This window comes from Colias philodice, chromosome 7, assembly GCF_061535455.1.
Source record: "Colias philodice isolate Cphi_HAF_F1 chromosome 7, ilColPhil1 Martin Lab GWU primary, whole genome shotgun sequence".
Lineage (NCBI taxonomy): Eukaryota > Metazoa > Arthropoda > Insecta > Lepidoptera > Pieridae > Colias > Colias philodice.
The window spans coordinates 7290085-7308828 of record NC_143092.1 but is presented as its reverse complement, the minus strand read 5'-3'; the positions used below and the strand labels follow the sequence as shown (position 1 = coordinate 7308828).

The 18744-nt window shown below is 32.8% G+C and overlaps 1 protein-coding gene across 2 annotated transcripts; it reads left to right on the top strand.

The window, feature by feature from the left end:
• Positions 1-2577: 2577 nt before the first annotated feature.
• Positions 2578-17514, top strand: LOC149487169 (protein regulator of cytokinesis 1-like). 2 transcript variants are annotated; one of them, XM_089697444.1, is made up of 15 exons: positions 2578-2630; positions 3310-3422; positions 3818-4017; positions 4112-4232; positions 5828-6057; positions 6487-6635; positions 6969-7136; positions 7447-7619; positions 7932-8079; positions 10279-10407; positions 11693-11829; positions 12656-12763; positions 14234-14372; positions 15398-15514; positions 15990-17514. In XM_089697444.1, the coding sequence occupies exons 2-15, from the start codon at positions 3388-3390 to the stop codon at positions 16380-16382; spliced, it is 2247 nt and encodes a 748-aa protein (XP_089553570.1). In that variant the 5' UTR covers positions 2578-2630; positions 3310-3387; the 3' UTR covers positions 16383-17514. The 2 variants fall into 2 exon arrangements, with proteins under 2 accessions (XP_089553570.1, XP_089553571.1); XM_089697445.1 differs by lacking the exon at positions 2578-2630 and adding an exon at positions 2690-2708.
• Positions 17515-18744: the final 1230 nt, after the last annotated feature.

Sequence of the window (18744 nt, the reverse complement as noted above, 5' to 3'; positions counted from 1 at the left end):
TTTTATGTATGTACGCCGATTACGAGGTTTCTGAATCGATTTACGTGATTCTTTTTTTTTTTGTTTGAAACGGAATGGTTTCGAATTGGTCCCATAAAAATTTCATTCGGGTAGGCCCAGTAGCATTTTTTGTGTAATTAATCTCGATAACTTAATTGTAAATCTAGCAAGTAACTTTTATTCACTTCCCGATAGCGATGAAAAATTATCATGACATAGAGCTGATTTGATGATGGAATCGGAAGCTGGCCATAGGAACTCAGTTAATAATTGACTCAACTTTATCGAGTTTAGGCTCGTTTGATTCATGTTGAAAAATACACTCAAAAGTATTAAATAAAAATAACTAGTTACGCATTAGTTACGTTAACAAGTCTTCAAATACGGAAAAGTAAAAAATAAAAAATATTTCATATTATTAATTACTAGATACCTACTTACCTACATATTGAAACTAGACTTAGATATTTCCTTGAAAATAGTGGCATAATATAAACAAATGATACATGAAAAAATGACTGCACAACGCGATCTTTGTTACCGATCGCGGTGGCGATCATTGTCAGTCAGGCAGCCAGTGCACTCGAGTGATTTTTTTTTTTGGCTTATCTAAGTATTCAAATTGACTAATTGTATTAAAATATTCCTTAATTTTTTATTTGGACATGAATACGTATCTATACATATATGTATATTGTATACGTTTTGATAAAATACAATTGCAGTCTTTATGCGTATCAGTAAAGGGGGTTACCCTTCCAGGAATAAAAGGCATAAAAAGGTATAAAATTAGATTATATTTTTTATGCTTTAGACGATTATTAATAAAAAAAAGTGCGACTGGTGATATTACGCACATTTGCGCAGTACCAACACCTCCCCCGCTTGTCGTCGGCGTGTATGGCAATGTGGTCCCCTTCAACAACTGGCCGACTTTGCAGTGTTGCCATCAGAGTATTTCAATAAGAAGCATCAGTCTATCACTTCATCGTTGAAATACTCTCTTTTTTATACGCCCAGTTCTCTGTGGTTGACCGTTGGAAATCCAGAGAACTGGGTGAACTGGGCACTGTGTCCGCATCTGCCGTACCAAAGGAACTGTCGCTATCCAGGACAACTTGAGCCGGACTATACTCCTTGTTAACTGTAAAATTGCTCTTTGAAATAACCACTCTGCATTAGTATAGTTCTGAATAATATTTGGATAAATTTTATCGATTAGTTCGTCTTCAGTAGTGGCTATACCTATTACAGAAATCCCTATTATGTTCAATTAAAAGCGCGAAATTTAAAAACCTAAATTTTTTAATGTTTTGAGAACTAATTTGGATAACTAAAGTAAGTTAGCTAATGACGTATAAATACACAAAATTTAATAACTTTATTATGGTACGGGAGCTATTAACGTTTAAAAAAAAGTCATTTTAGTATAGTTGGATTTTTGATATACCTACTGTTTCTCTTGCTATTTCGGTTAGAGTCCGGGCTGTCTGGCTGGCGGTATAGTGGTTGCGTTTATTAGTGCGCACAGGAAAATATCCGTAATTTAAAGTCATTTATTAACGCGTAATTATTAATCTTTTGCCTTTAGATAGATCCATCAGACATAATTTTTTTATTGCAAGACGTTTTTTTCGTTGTTAAATAGGTGCCATACGCAATTTTTTATTTCAAAATGATTAAAATGTCATCGAAATAAGTGAAATAGAGTGAAATTACATCAACATGAGTCCCCGTGAAGGATATATACTCAGATATACTATGTATAAAATTCACACTATGTAGGGTTGGAAAGTTCCTTATATCTTTAGAAACACGCCCTTTAGATTAAAACGGGAACTTTCTAGCTTCTGTAGCGGTAGCGTATGTAGTAAAGGCGCGAAATTTAAAAACCTAAATTTTTAAATATTTTGAGAACTAATTTGGATAACTAAAATTATGTCGCTTTAACTCCAAAATATACGTTAAATAATGACGTATAAATACACAAAATTTAAATTTAAGATTTTATTGAAATTGGAATTTTAAATTTCGCGCCACTACTACACATGCTGCAATGGCTCACAACAGCTATGGAGACTGTATAGTCTCCGAAGTTCAAATATTCGATAACAGATGGCGCCACTACACTTAATTTCCAAGTTGAAGGGTCGGAAGACGGAAAGTCCCATAAATCTTTAAAAACATGCCCTTGATTAAAACGGGAACTTTCTTGTTCGAGGGGGGATAAAGGGCTATCACACCACATAAGTCCCGTTATCGTGTCGGGACTCCTTTTTAAGTTTTATCGGCACGCACATTTTATCGACTTAGTTTTATTATATAAATTGTATAGATCATGTTCTGTGGGCGCGGCACCCGCGCGCAGCTATACATTATTCCTCTATGCCCGCGCGGCGGCCATGTCATATTACTAGCTCTGTGGCCAATCTGTGGCCACGTCTCTAAAAAAATAATGTTGCCAACTTGCCAGTTCTATTTAATTAAAAAAGAATTAAAATACCACCAGAACAAGAAAAATCTGTAGAATAATAAATGAATTCTGTCTTATATAAAGAAACAATCTGTGGAAACCTAAGGTGGAAACAATACAGTTTCATTGTTGGTTTGGTTGGTGTTGAGCACGTTGAGTATGAACATCTATTTTATTTATTTTACGCAAGAGTATCGAAAAGTAAGAGGTTAATTCGAAAACTTTTCTCCACAAGGTGGTCGCGTTTTTGTTTGTAAAATTATTAATCTAAACAGTGTAGACAAGAGTGGCACGGTCTACTTAATTTTATTTCTAAACAATAAAATACAATGAAATTACCAAACGCCATTGATAGGCAATTTTATCGTGATTTTATCTCAACTTTGAAAAGTATCATCCTACCGTGATTTCTAGCTATAATTATTTATCAACGATTTGTATTTATTCTTATATTTTATTGCTATATTTTTTTCTTTCATTTTGAGAAAAATCTGCATAATGATACTTTACATAAGAATAAAATTACATTTTAAGTACAAGAATAAACAGCAGAACAAATCTAAAATTTAGATTACTAAATATTGCCAGCTGAAAAAATAACACCGGCTGTCAGTGAAAGGACCTTTGCCTGTTTACGATGTGACTTGAATCTTGATTCATTGTATAAAAATTCAGCCAATCACAAAGCGGTGTTTGGACGTTTAACGAACGATTGAATTTTAAAAACTCAAAGTTCAAACGCATGAAATCGAGACCGTTCATATTACGAAATATACTGTGTCGTTATAATTTTAAAAATAATTTTGTCGTTGCTCACCAAAACTTTTATTTTTTAGAATTGAGTTTAAAATTGATTCACGCATGTGAAAATATTACAGAATTAGTGTTGAGTGTGGTGTATTTTGGCAGAAACAATGATTGCAATTACAGAAGACGTCGGAAAGCTTTTGTGAGTAATTTTCCATGAATTTAATTTACTACAATACTATGTTATTTACACCGGTATAAATACTTATTCTTTTATCATATTGTTGCCAAATGATAATGCATTTGTTTTAATTTTCATTATAAGTAATATCTTTGGGTCTTGATTTCTTTCCAAAGCACCAGTTCAGCTTACAATATTACCTACCACGAAGCAACGATATTAATGTTTTTAATTGAAGTGCTTTTCAAAGGATACTTAGAACCGATGTATCCGTTTATTGCCATTCAAATCAGAAGCGTCTATATTAGGTATATATTAGATATAGTACATTCCAATCATCATACACTTCAAATCACCTAAATAATAGAAATTGAATTTCAATTACCACTTGTTTTATTTCATAATTTCTTCCATAGTGAGGAAGTCCTCCAAGAAATCTCTCAGAATGTTCGTACATTGATGGAGGAACTATGGTTATCCTGGTCTCATTTGGGTGTTGATGAAAAAGCGAAAATAAGTAACATCACTAGGTTGGTACAAATAGAAAAGGAGTTACATCGAGAGGTCATCTCTGAGACTGGTCAAAAGCTCAGCGCTTTACAGTCACAAGTTGATAGTAAGTAAAATTTGTATGTAATTACAAGTGAAATGTGTTGTTTATAATTCAAAATATCTTTACTTAATTATATCTGTTCCTTTCCTGTGTTTAGAACTTAAAGAAGAAACTGAAGAACTCAGCCGATGCCTCTCAGTTGATATTAGCATATTAGATTTTAAAGAAGATATGATGTTAATAGACTATAAAAAACTGTTGGAAAATCAAATTGCAGGGTAAGTAATTTTTTTATAATTTTACTAGTGTGGTATTCTTTTATTTAAATATAATCTATAGAACTTATCTGTAAAAGAGTAAATTAAAAAGTGTGACAATAATGCTACAAGATCTTATATTGAACTGTTATATGGGTAAGTTCAGTACAGATTAAGGTTAAGGTTCAAATTTATAATGCACTCCTGTGTAAGAATGACCCCATGACCCATGAATTAGATGACTCTACCAAGTTAATTAATGCTCATTAAAGTTTCAATATGTTTGTTGATCAAGGCATGTTTGAGTAATCTTAAGTATTGTGAGTGTGTTATTTATTAAGCTTATTAATCTTCAGTTGACTGTACAACATTACTATTTACAAAAAGACTTATAATATAGTTTTTTGTTTATTTAAAAAATCTACCTATTTTGAAAAGCAAATTACAACGGGTCACCATGAAATTTGACTTTGTTTGCAAAGCATTAAATTTCGTAGTTTAGGTCGTAATTAGACGGAAAAAAAATATATGGCATGAAAAACTTTGCTTTTGTGCTTAGAAGACTGATTGAAGGAAATTTTTAAAAATCTCGGATTTTAATTTTTGATTGAAAATAAAACTATTGAAATAAAAATGTTTATTATTTTTATTGAGTTTTACTATCAAATTAGCTTACAGAAAAGTGGAAAATAACTTAAAAGTGCACACTTTTACTTTTTCTTTTATGTTCATAGCTACTTTCTCTCAATAAACCCCAAATATAGTCGCCCATCATGTTTTCATTGTATTGGCCTTGATAGCGTTGTTCAAAATTCATGATGTCCTGATGGAAACGTTCTCCTTGCTCTTCGGAATAGGATCCCATATTGTTTTTAAATTTATCCAAATGAGCATGCAGCATATGTACTTTGACATCCTGCAGCCCATGGCCTTAAAATTTGTAATTGGAATTTGCCTTACCTTCCAAACACCTTTTACAATATCTACAAGCAACATGTGGAGCCCATGGCTTATCTTGATTCCGTACAGGACAGTCAAAATATGCTTCATAGGCTTCACAGAGAACGTGAGATGTCTTTAGTTCATATTTCACGTCTCGAACTTTAATAAATTGACCACATATAAAACAAAATGCATCAGCATCGTATTTTCACTTTCGTGACGACATTTTAAGTTATTCTGGGCTTGTAAATAATACCTGATGGTTGTTTACCACTCGGGTGCCATCTAGCGGCACAGTGTAAACGTTAATATCCCACTCTCACCGCGCGGTCTTTTTAAAAAATTAAAATTTATGAAAAAATTGAAAAATTTGTATTATTATTATAACTATCACAAAAGCAAACTTTATACCGAAAAAAGGTATTTTCTTTTCGTTTTTGTGCATAACTAACTGGAAAATAATAGTATAAACTTTAGGACAAAGAACGAAAATTTTTTTGTCGAGTCGTGTTATTGTGTGCTTTTCAATCAAGTTAATGAACATAAATGTTATGAATACTACATTATAAAATGCATTCAAATCTTAATCATTGTTTTTATGTGTTTATCTTATTATTTTTTTTTATTTATGATAAAATAATTAATGTGTAATTTATATGTTTATATACATACAGATACAGAGAGCAAGTTGAGCAGCGCAGGACAAAAATGGAAAGACTACTGGAATGGCAGAACGATCTGGCCGATAAACTTGGTGTCACCATACAGGAATTGCAAGAGATACCTCTACCGTCTGAAGACGAGCTTAACAAACTCAAGGTTCATTTGGAGATGTTGCAAGCAGAAAGGGACAAGAGGGCAGAGATCTTTCTGAACACTCAATTTGAAATTAAGGATATAATGGGTAAGTTTTCAAACTTAAAAAAAAGAGTATGTTTGCTGAGCACACATGTTAGAAGTGAAACTTATTTGGAAAGATTTAAATATACCAAAATCGTCGCCGAACTCCATGACGTGACGGTTTTGCCATGACACAAGCTTGAATTTTTACTCTCAAGACGCCTAATGAAGTTTCACTTCAAAAACTTTGTTTATTTTATTTGGTAAAAATTGTATATTCGTGATTTGTGTTAATTAAACATCAATATTTAATCTTTCACCTAAATCATATTTTGCTATTGTTGTGAAGCTTGCAATTAGTGTTTTATAATTATTCAAACAATAAAACACTAAAGGCCACTTACACAACTTACACAACTGGCTAATAAAGTAACCGATAGCCTGTTTAACACTTTCAAATTAAATTTGATGGATTGATATTTATTTTATGCAGATAAATTGCAAATCAAACCTCAGAACAAATTTGAGCATGCAGTGGTTACTTCATTGTCTGTGGACTTTAGAGTGACTGATATGAACATGGATCGTCTTGCTAAGCTACAGCAAGACTTACAAGAGAAATACGAGCAGACCAATAATAGGGTAAGCAAAATAAGAATTTGAACATACTGGAACATTTTATATTCATAATATAAAGGAATGAATGCTGCTTTTTGTTTGTATGTTTCTTTGTATGCAAAGTAGTGGGAGTTTTGTATTTACTCCTAAAATAACTAGTGAAAATAGTTTTACAGCAAGACATTGAACATTACATTCAACAACTTGACAAGTTGCCCTTTAGTCATTCGTACGCACTGAACATTCAAACAAATAGCAGATACAACCAGAAGAATGCAACATATACATTATACATATCTTTATAAATTATAAAAAAAAATATTGTACAGGTTTTAAAACAAGTTCCTTATTAAATAGGTATTGGAGCTTCGTGAACGTCTAGCCAAACTGTGGGATTGTTTGGAAGAAGACCAAATCTACAGAGACAATTTCTTGCAAGCTCACCCTGGTTGCAATCCCCATACTGAGAATGCTATCAAGGAGGAGCTTAAGAGATGTGATCAGATCAAACGCCAGAAGATTTCAGTAAGTACTAAAAAATACATCTTTTATGAAATTTAACCGCATCCATATCAAGTTAAATAATTTTTTGTAGACCAAATCAATTGAATTGATATTATATCAATTTATTAAGGTAGTGTTTTGTCTCAACAGTTGAAAATAGTATCAGTGGATATAAAAATGTACATTTTCTAATTTTAATCTGTTAAAGGAAAACAATGTATCTCACTAGTCCTAGTCCTTACGGCCTGTATAAAGTTCTGTGAAAAAAAAAATTGAAAATTAATAAGTGAACAAGAATAAAATGATTTCATTATGTATTTTTTTTCACTAGGTATTTGTAGCAAACGTCCGCACAAAGATCAAGCTAATGTGGGACAACATCATGTACTCGCAACAAGAGCGTGAGGAGTTTGTGCATTACTATGAAGACATTTTCACTGAAGATACGCTTACATTACATGAATTGTACTTGGATAAAATTACCAAGTTCTACAATGAAAATAAGTAAGCAGTAGAATATAGGACATAGTAATTTGTTTTTAATTAATCTTTTTAAGTTCATATTCTTATATTATGTCTGCTTATATTGATATCAATATAAGCAAAGACAACAATGACAGCACGCAATTCTAAATTTCTGTGGTCGAAGAAGCTTATATCTAATACACTGGAGATTGCACTATGACCATTAACTTGTAACAAGAAAATATGACGTTGAATGACGCCTGTATGTTTTTTTATCCCTTTCACACCAATTTGCAAAGTGAGGTGCTATTTATGATATGAATTAACTAGAACATTCTACTTATGTAACAGGCAAATCTTCGATCTGGTATTAACCCGCAAGAATCTATGGCTCAAGATGACAGAGTTGGAAGCTCGTGCGTCAGAACCGGGACGGTACAACAACCGCGGAGGGCAACTGCTCAAGGAGGAGAAAGAAAGGAAGGCTATTGCTAGCAATGTTTGTATTTTTTGTATATTAATAACTAGGTTTCCACCCGCGGCTTCGCCGCGCAGTCAAAGAAACACCCCCATAGTTCCCGTGGGATTTCCGGGATAAAACCTATCCTATGTCCCGGGGTAAAAAGTAGCCTATGTCCTTTCTCGGGTATCAAAATATCTCTATATCAAATTTCATTGGTTCAGTAGTTAAGGCGTGATTGAGTAACAGACAGACAGACAGAGTTACTTTCGCATTTATAATATAAGTATGGATTAGATTTTTGTATACAGGGTGTAATCGTTAAGTGTGCGCAGGCGATTATTCCGTAACTATTACAGATATCAAAAAACTTTAAACTGATATTGAAATTACTAACGTAACGGCACCGGTTTCCGACTAGCCTCCTCTATCCGACCATTTTGATTTTTATTTGATAAAACGTTTAAAATACGCGCGACATGCGTGAAACTGAAGGCTTTCGATCCAATCACTTATCGTACGTCATCTGTCCAAAATTGGGTTTCAAATTTTAACCGACATTTCGTCAATCCAAGAAAAGCTAGGCGAGGGTGTAGTTTGTAGTAGAGTAGTAGTGTAGTTGGATTGAATGCGAAAAAAACATAAAACGGTGAAAATAAACATTTGGATTTATACGCTAAATACTCTGGTAAGTTTGTGGTTAATTTACTTTAAACGTTTTATTGGTGTTTTAAATTATTAATTTTAAAATATACATGCAAAGATAGCGTGTTTTTATAGGTTTTTTTGGACAAATAATTATGGACGGAATGAAGAGCTTGTCAAAATAACAACATTCCGAAATCCGACCGAATCGGTCGGTAAAAGGAATTTCGCACTTTTTAAAAGAAGGTAATTTTCTATTATGCATGTTGTTTTGTGGAGGTTTCGTATTAAGTTATTTATTCTAAACGCTATGCTTACATACAACACCTGTATGCGACCAATGCTAACTTTAATGGATTATTTGTAATATTCGTTTTAACTGACACTCTTTTTTGATTTTTTTGTTATTCATTTACAAAGACCGGTCTGGTTTAAAAACCCTATATTTTACGTTTATGACACATAATTGCATAACTACGAAATTGTGAGATCTTTATAAGTGTACATATGAAATAGAAATGAACTAAAAATGAATATCAATTTCGGTTTAGAGGCTTTATTACGCAAAAGTAGGTTTGGTCGGAATCTAGGTGCGATATAATTCCCTGTTTCCGTCCAACTGGGTTGCTTTTGCTTGCGCTGTGCTTGAGTGAAATTGCATGCGTTTATTTCAGGTCATCATCATGAGTGATAAAAAAGAGGCTGAAGTATTCTCATTAGCTGAAATAATACTTTTGGTGAAATGGATTTTAGAATTGGGCAAAGTAGTCAATGGGACATTCTAAATTAGTGTGGATGACCAGTGAGGCATTTTATGAGTTTGAGTTTGAGTAAATGTAATTTTAAACTACTACAGTCTACATAGAGTTAGTTTTTGTTATTATAATAAATGCTCAAATATTATTTAAAACTAGCGGTCCGCCCCGGCTTCGCCCGTGGTACATATTTAAAATTTCTCTCCATAAGAACCATCCTCGTACTTCAAGTAATATAATAAAAAAAGAATTATCGAAATCGGTCCACGCGTGATGCAGTGAAAAGACGAAACGGGTTTTTACGAATTTCCATTGTATTTCTATTATCATAAAGTTGATTTTAGTAGAAAATATTTGGCTGGTCGGAATCTAGCTACTCAGTGGTCGGAAACACGTGTATTTGTACTCAGTCGGTCGGAAAATGGTGCTTTCAGTTAATTTCCAGTCGTGACAGTTAAAATCCAAATTTAGGTAATAAAAAGCCATTATGAAATACAATTATGTGCATATTTTAAAATATAAGTTCGTAATCTTTCATAATATCATTTTTTCTTATGACCTCTAGAGTATTTAATTTATCTTTTAAAGGATTCATTTAGCCGTATCAATCAGTGGTCGGAATTCGGTGCCATTACGTTATATCTAATGAGTAAAATGACAATATTAACTTTTTAAAAATAAAACGAGAAATATCCAAAAAAATTACATCAAACACTCCCATATATAATAGTCGCCTGCGCACACTTAACAATTACACCCGGCATATCAAACTGTAATAATATAATATTATATTCTTTAGGAATGAATTTGAAATATTCATTAATAACGATGTTCACAGCTTCCGAAAATCGAGGCGCAAATTCGTGATCTGGTCATGGAGTATGAAGCTGTATCTGGCAGAGAGTTCACTGTCGATGGGAAACCTATTCTGCAATTGATGCAAGACGATTGGGAGACTAGGAAAGCAGTAAGTTCTATTTTTAAAAAATAATTTAAAATAGTTTGGAAAATCCAAAAGTGCACGCCTCATAATTTTTTTTTAATAATTATTTATTAATTATTATTTTTGTTTATTTAATAACAATTAAACCACATCGAATCAGACCCTGAAAAATGAAAGGGTTCTATTCCTGAGCATACTCAAGCGTAAGAGAAAAAAAAAGACTCGATTAGTAAAGTATTTCGGTCGCTATCGTGTTAACAAGAAAATCCTCCGCACATACAGACACACGGACGTCCAAGACAGAACTTTTTTAAACTGTTTTTTAACTAGTTTAAATAACAAAAATGCCATCAAAAATATCATGAATGTTAAAAATAGTGTTTTTTCTTAATATGTGTGTGTATGTATTATCTTACAAGTGCAATGTATGATACATAAAGACATTTTAAGTTTGAAAAATCAGATGTTTTGCGCGAAGTGACAGTAGTACCCACCTCAACGCTTCGCTTATGAGGCGTGCAATAATTAAACTAAATTGTATGTAGCTTTCTTTTAAATGTTTTAAGTGTGTAGCTTAGTATAGAGTGATGATTTTTAATTTTAATGGTGGTTATATTATATTGGTCATACTATATGATGATTAACTAATAATTTGTATGTTTAAATATATTTCCCATAGAAATTGGCGCCAAATTATACGTGACTTTATTTTTACCCTGTTCTTTGGTGTCGCTGTTAACAGCAAAGTTTAGTAGCAACTAGCTTTTCACTTGTGGCTTAGTTAGATTTATCTAAAACTTAATGATACACTAGAACGTTCTTTGATTCATTCTATTTATAAAAAGGACATCACAATCTGTTGTGTAATCTTAAAGATCAGTATTACATACAGATGGCGGACTTTGTTTTATGCAGTACTAGTCAATCTTTATGGCCGCTCTTAATAACAACAACAACAAAAATACTTTATTGTGCACCATAGAGAAAAGTACAAATAAGGACAAAATACATTAGTTAATAAAAGAGCACAACAGGCGGTCTTATCGCTCACACAGCGATCTCTTCCAGACAACCTGGTGGACAAGGAGACGCAGTGCAAAGTAATTAAAAAAATGTTGTGTGGTTTTATGAAACCACGGTAAAAGTGAAACTTTTCGAACGGTTCCGAACACTGCTTTATACCTACTCGGCAGCCGACCGTCATGCGACATGCGCTATACAGACCAAAAAGTTTGAGACGATGTAATAAAAGTTTCACTTTAAAAAGTATTAATGTAAGAATCAAATGTAACACATTGCTGTATCCCAGGAGCGGCACAACAAGGTGTCGGCGCGCAAGCAGGCGCTGACGCCGACGACGCCGTCGTTCCGCTCGCTGGCCACGTCGCCGCTCGGCAAGCGCGACCGCACCGCCGCCGGACTCGCGCACACCGCCGACCGACACAGGTACATGTTTGTTTGTTTGTTTTTGTTTTTTGAAATGAAATGAAATAAGGGCCGATTTTTCAATGCTTGGATAAAACTTATCCGTCCAATAAAGTATTACACGATAATATTAAAATGTCACGTAAACCGTCAAATACGGGCAATCAGAACATATTTTCGTAATGGTTGTTTAATACGTTATTCGACGAATAATATTTAACCAAGGATTGAAAAATCAGCCCTGAAATAAATTTATTTGTCCATTTTATGTTTTACAATTAATGTACGACAGTGGGACCCAAACTAAGTGAAATACTTGTCTTGGGACAAGATTTACTAGCTTTTCGCGCGGTACCACACGCATTGCTTATATATTTTAGCCTACCTCGAGAAATGGGCTATCTAACACTGAAAGAATTTTTCATATCGAACCATAATTTCTATAATTAGCGCTTTCTTCAGCTTTATGATATTATTACAGATGCTTTGTTGCTTATTTAGCGTAGTTTTTTTTTGTTAATGTGTAAGTATTTTTGGATATTTCTTTTTCCTTAGGTTGCAAACTTTAACATTTGTTTATTCAATAAGACTTCTTGTAGAAGTATTTTTAATCGAACTGAATTTAAACTGTAGCATTTACGTATACAGGATTACAAAATTGATGTCAATTTTCTACAAAAACAAGTACATATTAATATTCTAATGATGATAAAATCAATACCGTGTGACTATTTTACCTCTTTACTTCTTATATTTATCGCTTTACCTTCGATAACGAATTACAATTTTGCTTGATATGCTTAAATTTAACATGTGAAAGAATTTAAGCAGTTTTTCCAATTGATAGATTGCCCGTCAAGAGACAACTGGTGACAGGCAGCGCTAAGAAAGCACCTTCTACGTTTGCGTCCAACCTCTCTGCGCTAAAGAGATCGGCGATTACTACTGTTAAGAGGTAAATACTTTATTTATTGGTGTAACTAAGTCTAATTTGCTAGTTAATACTTATAATACATACATATCATTTATAAGATACCTTTATTCCTAAATGTTGTATTATGTTTGAGATCATTCTTTATAATTTTGATTTACATTTATTATCGTAATCAGCCTTGAGAAAAAAACATCAATTCAACGTGGTTATAAACAAAGTACATAGATACAATTTTATTGCGACGTATTTATCATATAAACATATGACTTAACACTTCAACCTAGTATATTATTATTAGTCTGTGCTTCAACCATAATAATTGTAAAGTAATATTTTATTATTACCTTACCATTCTATAATACACTATTACAACAAATACATAATTACTCATTAATTACGACAATGTATCATTATAACACAGAAATTACCAGTAAAAATAGACGAAAAAGAATGCAATATTTTCATTCCTTCCATAATTATTACAGTGCCCATTTATGAAACTAATGAAGTGAACACAATTTCAACATCCGAGGCAAGTGTGATTAGTGACAGTAGCGAAAGCATTAATTACATTACATAAGTAGAAGGAATGGGAACTATTGTTGCTATGTAGATCATTGGGCCGGTAAAAGTAACTGGACAAATTGCGATTGGAGCTATTTAATTATAGCAGCTATTTGAATTGCAATATTCATTGGCGTTAGCGTATTATTATGTGAACGTTGAAACATTATGTTGTTTAGAAGTTGGCGTAGTAGAGTTGTTAGAACTTTGATTGATGTGGTTTTTTGTTTGTATGCTATTAGCGTATTTGAATATCGTATAATTTGTATTTTAATGTGTTTCAACAAGATAGGTCTAATCTCTTTCCGATTTATTATAAGTACATAGATTGGCAATGGGTTTACGATCTTGCATGTCACGATACTTACGAAATTTAAAGACAACAATGCGCAATGTAAGGAAAATAAACAATTTTAATTAGTTCATTAAATTGTAAATTATAGTGGATCTATTGATTGACTCTTTATTGTGAATAATAAAATTATAGTAACGCAACATTTTGAAATAAATGGTACTTACATATTCTAATGTAAAAATAAATGAAATCTTAAATTTTGTTATTTTAAACAAAAAAATTAATAAGTTAACACAAAAGTTATGTTAAATATTACGTATCATTTTATATAAATTAGTATTAAAATGATTTCATCATTTTTATGATCATGCTTCCTGATTACTACCCTTACACTTTTTAATTTATGTTAAAAAGCATTAGGTATTTAAAAATTATATTTTACTAGAGGTCCGCCACGGCTTCGCCCGTGGTACATATTTCGCAATAAAAGGTAGCCTATGTCCATTCTCGGGTATCAAAATATCTCCATACCAAATTTCACGCAAATTGGTTCAGTAGTTTAGGCGTGATTGAGTAACAGACAGACAGACAGAGTTACTTTCGCATTTATAATATTAGTATGGATTTAACAGGCGTATAAGCGGAAGGCTAGCGGCACGTACCGCAGATGGTGTAGGGGATAACGTGAAACGCACACTGAACTATGGGGAAGATAACAAGAAGACGCTCAAAATTACTGTCAACGGCAGCATCCTGAAACATAAGCGACCCGTGAGTATTTGATATTAGTGTAGTATTAGTTGTTTAGAGTATGTGATCAGTCGATTTTTTTGTTTTAGTTATAAATAAAATGTAGTTAATGATTAGATTTATCTGTATTTATTAAAAAAGAATAGAATATTAAAGAGTAAGTTTAATTATTAGTAGTTGTTGATTTGATTATCGTAGAAAATTCATAGAATTTACTCTGGCTAAACTGTACTTTATAGGACGTCGTGTTGAGCGTTATTTTTTTTGTGGGTAGCTATGGTCCTATGGAACCTAAATGTGAAATTTCAGCTGACGGATATTATCAGTTTTTGAGTCACGAATTTTTGAAAATTAGAAAATTACATGAAAATCAAAATGGACTAACTAGTCATTTTCTGAATATTAAAAAAAATTCATTTTTTAAAATACTCCGCGGCGACTGGTCTCCGAGACTTGCAGGATACTTGAATCGCCTGTGCGTATCGTATGGGAGAAAGGCCTTATTTATGCCTAAAGTTGACTATTGTTAGCAATGACCTATTATACTAGTAGACGCGGCATACGCCAACATCATTGCACTAAAAAACAGCGTAATTAATACATACCTACTTACTAACGCCTATCACCTATATCACCAATACAGTTGTTCTCTCTTTCACTCTCACGCACGAGACAATACATGTCTCACTTATGTACTTCGTAATAACAACTGCCGATTCAAATATAAAAAGAACGTCCAGCCATGACGCTGAATGGTGCGTGACTAAGTGAAACTCGGGCACTTAGCTGAGTTTTTTCTTGCCAAAATAGAGAGCGGGTAACGTATCTAGCTTTTTTATATATCATAGATTGTGAAAATGTGAGCTGTGAGCTGTGAAATTATGTTTGCATGCCAGTATAACTGGCGAATGTGCTGTACTTTTCCATAAATAATAACTTGTGAACCACATTTGAGCAAATAAAGATTTATTTATTTATTTATTTATTTAGGGAGTGAACCTTGTACGTAGTATATTCTGTGCCACTAAGTAGTACCGTGTACACAGTCGCTGGGCCGGCGCCGCAGCGCGCGCCGCTCGCTGGACGCCACGCGCTCCACCGACGGCGCGGGGCGCGACCCGCTCACTGAGTCCACGCTGCTCACCACTTATACGGACTTTAAGGTCAGTTCTTGTATTCATGTGGGTAGTTCTTGTATTGAGTTTGGTGTTCTGTAGATTTGTTTGTTGTAGGTAGTGTATTTGTGGTTTTGTAAGTACTATTGGTAGATTTATGTTTTTGTAAATTTATTAGTTATACTGTAGGTAGTGTTGTGTGAAGTCTATTTTATATGAATGTACCATGTATTGTATTCATAAAAATACCTAAACATGACGATACACGACTCCTGGTGTCCCATCAACAAACATTTACACTGGAAGTGTTGCTTGATAGATATACTAATTGATTTAAAATGATATGATATGGATATGGATTCAATATAATTAGTGGTATTAATACTTTCACTAATGAGGCCCTAATAAAACAAAATTTATAAACTGACTGGGTGCTTTCAGAGCAAAATATCTGATCCAAAAAAATGTATCTATACCTCAAAGTAAGTTTATGCTTTTGTTCATTATCAACATTAATTTTCAGGATGGCATCCATGAAAAGCAAGTGAGCCGCAGTTCGATGGCGTGCAACCCTAATCTCATCGTCCCGACCATAGCAGTACAAAACGACAAAGAAAACACCCCAAAAAAACCTCCGCGCAACTTTCAAATGACGCCTAAAGTAGGCAAAGAGAACAACCTGCCCGTTACCCCCACAAATCTCATATTCACACCCACAAGACTAACCAGATCGGCGCTAAAACTCAATAATGATAGGTTTGCTACACCCAGGACGCCATTAAGCTCAAATAAAGCCAACCTCCAACGTCAGAACACGGCGACAAACATGGCGGTGAAAACTACGCCCGGTAATGTTAGCAGATCAAAATCACATTCCCATCTTATCAGAGCGAAAAATCTACCGCCTCTCATCTAAGATTTCTCGGTCCGATCGTTGGTGTAATGTATTTTTTGTGTGCTAGCCTTATGGAACAACTGACGTGTACTGTATATTGAAATGGTTCTAATATAAAGATAACTCCATGCAGTACCTGTATATTTAAACATATGAGAGACTATAATTCCGGCCAAGAGACGAAACCGAGCATTTAAATAATGCTACGACTTTATTTTTTTATGTAACACACGTTACCATAAAAGTCGGAATTGAGAAATGTGCCTTTGAATATTTATATGCACTGTTTTTATTAATTAACATAACATCTTAAAAGGTTCCGTCTTTTATGATAACTTACATAACTATTAGCACATCGCCTTAGTTTATATCGCTCATATGTGATTTTGAATGTTTTTACTGACCATGTATGTATATGCCGTAGGAATGTACAATAAGTTATTTTTCAATTAATTGTTTTATTTTTATTTAAGTTTTCTTTTTGTTTTACGCCAGCCCATCGATTAATTTACTTGTTAATTTAAAAACTACACAAATTCTTCATTATTGGTTCGTTAGATTTGTGTATATATCTCGTTTTGGAAAGGAAATTGTAGTTTTTTAGGCAAAGGCCTTTGATTAAGACCAAAAGGATTGCGTCATTGAAAAGTCCAATCTTCAATATAATAATGACTATTTTTATTATTTTTAATGTTGATTACGACTGTGTTATAATTATGAATAGTATTTGCTTTTGTAGAATTAAGTTTTTATAATTTGAATACGATATTAATTTAGTTTATTATTATTTTGAGTGCGTTTAATTCCGTCATATTTTATTGGTTTAACCATTAGCATTTAAAAAGGTTTTAATATAGCATTTAATTTTATTGCGACATTAATTCTAATGATTATTTTGACTTTATTTTTAAGTATATTGATAATTTTACATGCTCGTGATTCAAGTCTTTTCGACACGCTCAAATATTGTGGTTGGCAGCTAAAGTTGCTGCATGTACTTAAAATGATCAGTATTGAAATGATATTGTCTTGATTATTGCACTTTGGTTTTTGAATTTCGCACCATTTGTAATAGTATTTAATTTTAATATATAATTATGTAATACATGCAATGTGTAAATTATGGTTGTAATATATTATTCATAGTTTAAAATTGGCGTTTTATTCATGGCTCTATAGATTTAGTTTGGTTATACAGAATGTCGATATATTTCGATTTTCATGTTCGTCCTAATGGGAGAAGGTTTAGAAGAGCAGTGCAAGAAGATAAGTATGAAATAGAAGTTATATTAAAAAATAATGACTCCGAAAAAATATTTGGTAAAATCGATGTGGGAAGTTTAATGTGAGTATCCAACACTATTTAAAAGTAGAAAGAGTAGAAAGACCCTTTGTAAAAACTAATTATGTTCATTATTAAATATTAAGAAGACTATTCTTGTTTTTAAGTTGAATAAATTGTTGATTATTCAAACTTATTTTTGAAATACGTGGTCATTTTTATTGTAGAGAGCTGGCTACTCTATCAATATGCATGATCAACGATAAACAAGAGGTCATAGGATTCATGTCCTTATGTGACTACCCTGATATACCCGCCGTCAACCCGGCTGATTGGGAAACTTGGATGAGGAATATGTATCGGTAAGATTCATAGAAGTATTGTATTATATTGTATTGAAGTATTGTATCATTAGTATGTAGCAGTCTACTATAATACACGCGAAAGTTATAAGAATGTATGGATTATAGTTGTATATTTGTAGCTTTTCTCGCAAAAGCAGTTGATCAGTTCTGTATGGTACAGGGATAGATTATAGTCCGGATTAGCCCATGTATTAGCCATTACCATTAGGTTTATTATACCAAGTTCCCTGCAATCATAATCGCGATGTCTCTTCTCTTCATTTCATTAAACATTTTGTTCCCAGGAAATTCTATTTATCGCGTAATACACTTTTTATTCATGCCATGTGCTGCACCGAATCAATCGTTGGTTATTTTTTGGAAGAAGCCTTGATCAGTCTTTTTAATAACGATGTATATCTACAACAAGTTATACTGATGGTGCCTCCGAATTGCCCAAAAGGTTTTTAATTTAATCATTCATTATATAATTGTTTATTTCTTTTAAACAAGTTTTCATCTTGGGTTGGAGGTAAGTGCCTTCATTTAAGTGATAAATTTCACTTGTGTTAGATGGCACTTACCTCCAACCCAAGATGAAAACTTGTTTAAAAGAAATAAACAATTTTTTTTTTTTTTTTTATAATTAATGATATATTTTTCTCTTTAATGATATAACTTTCACTTACCAACATAACGGTTTAACGATTTCAGAGTGTATTGTGAAATATCAGACAATTAAAAAACACATTTACAT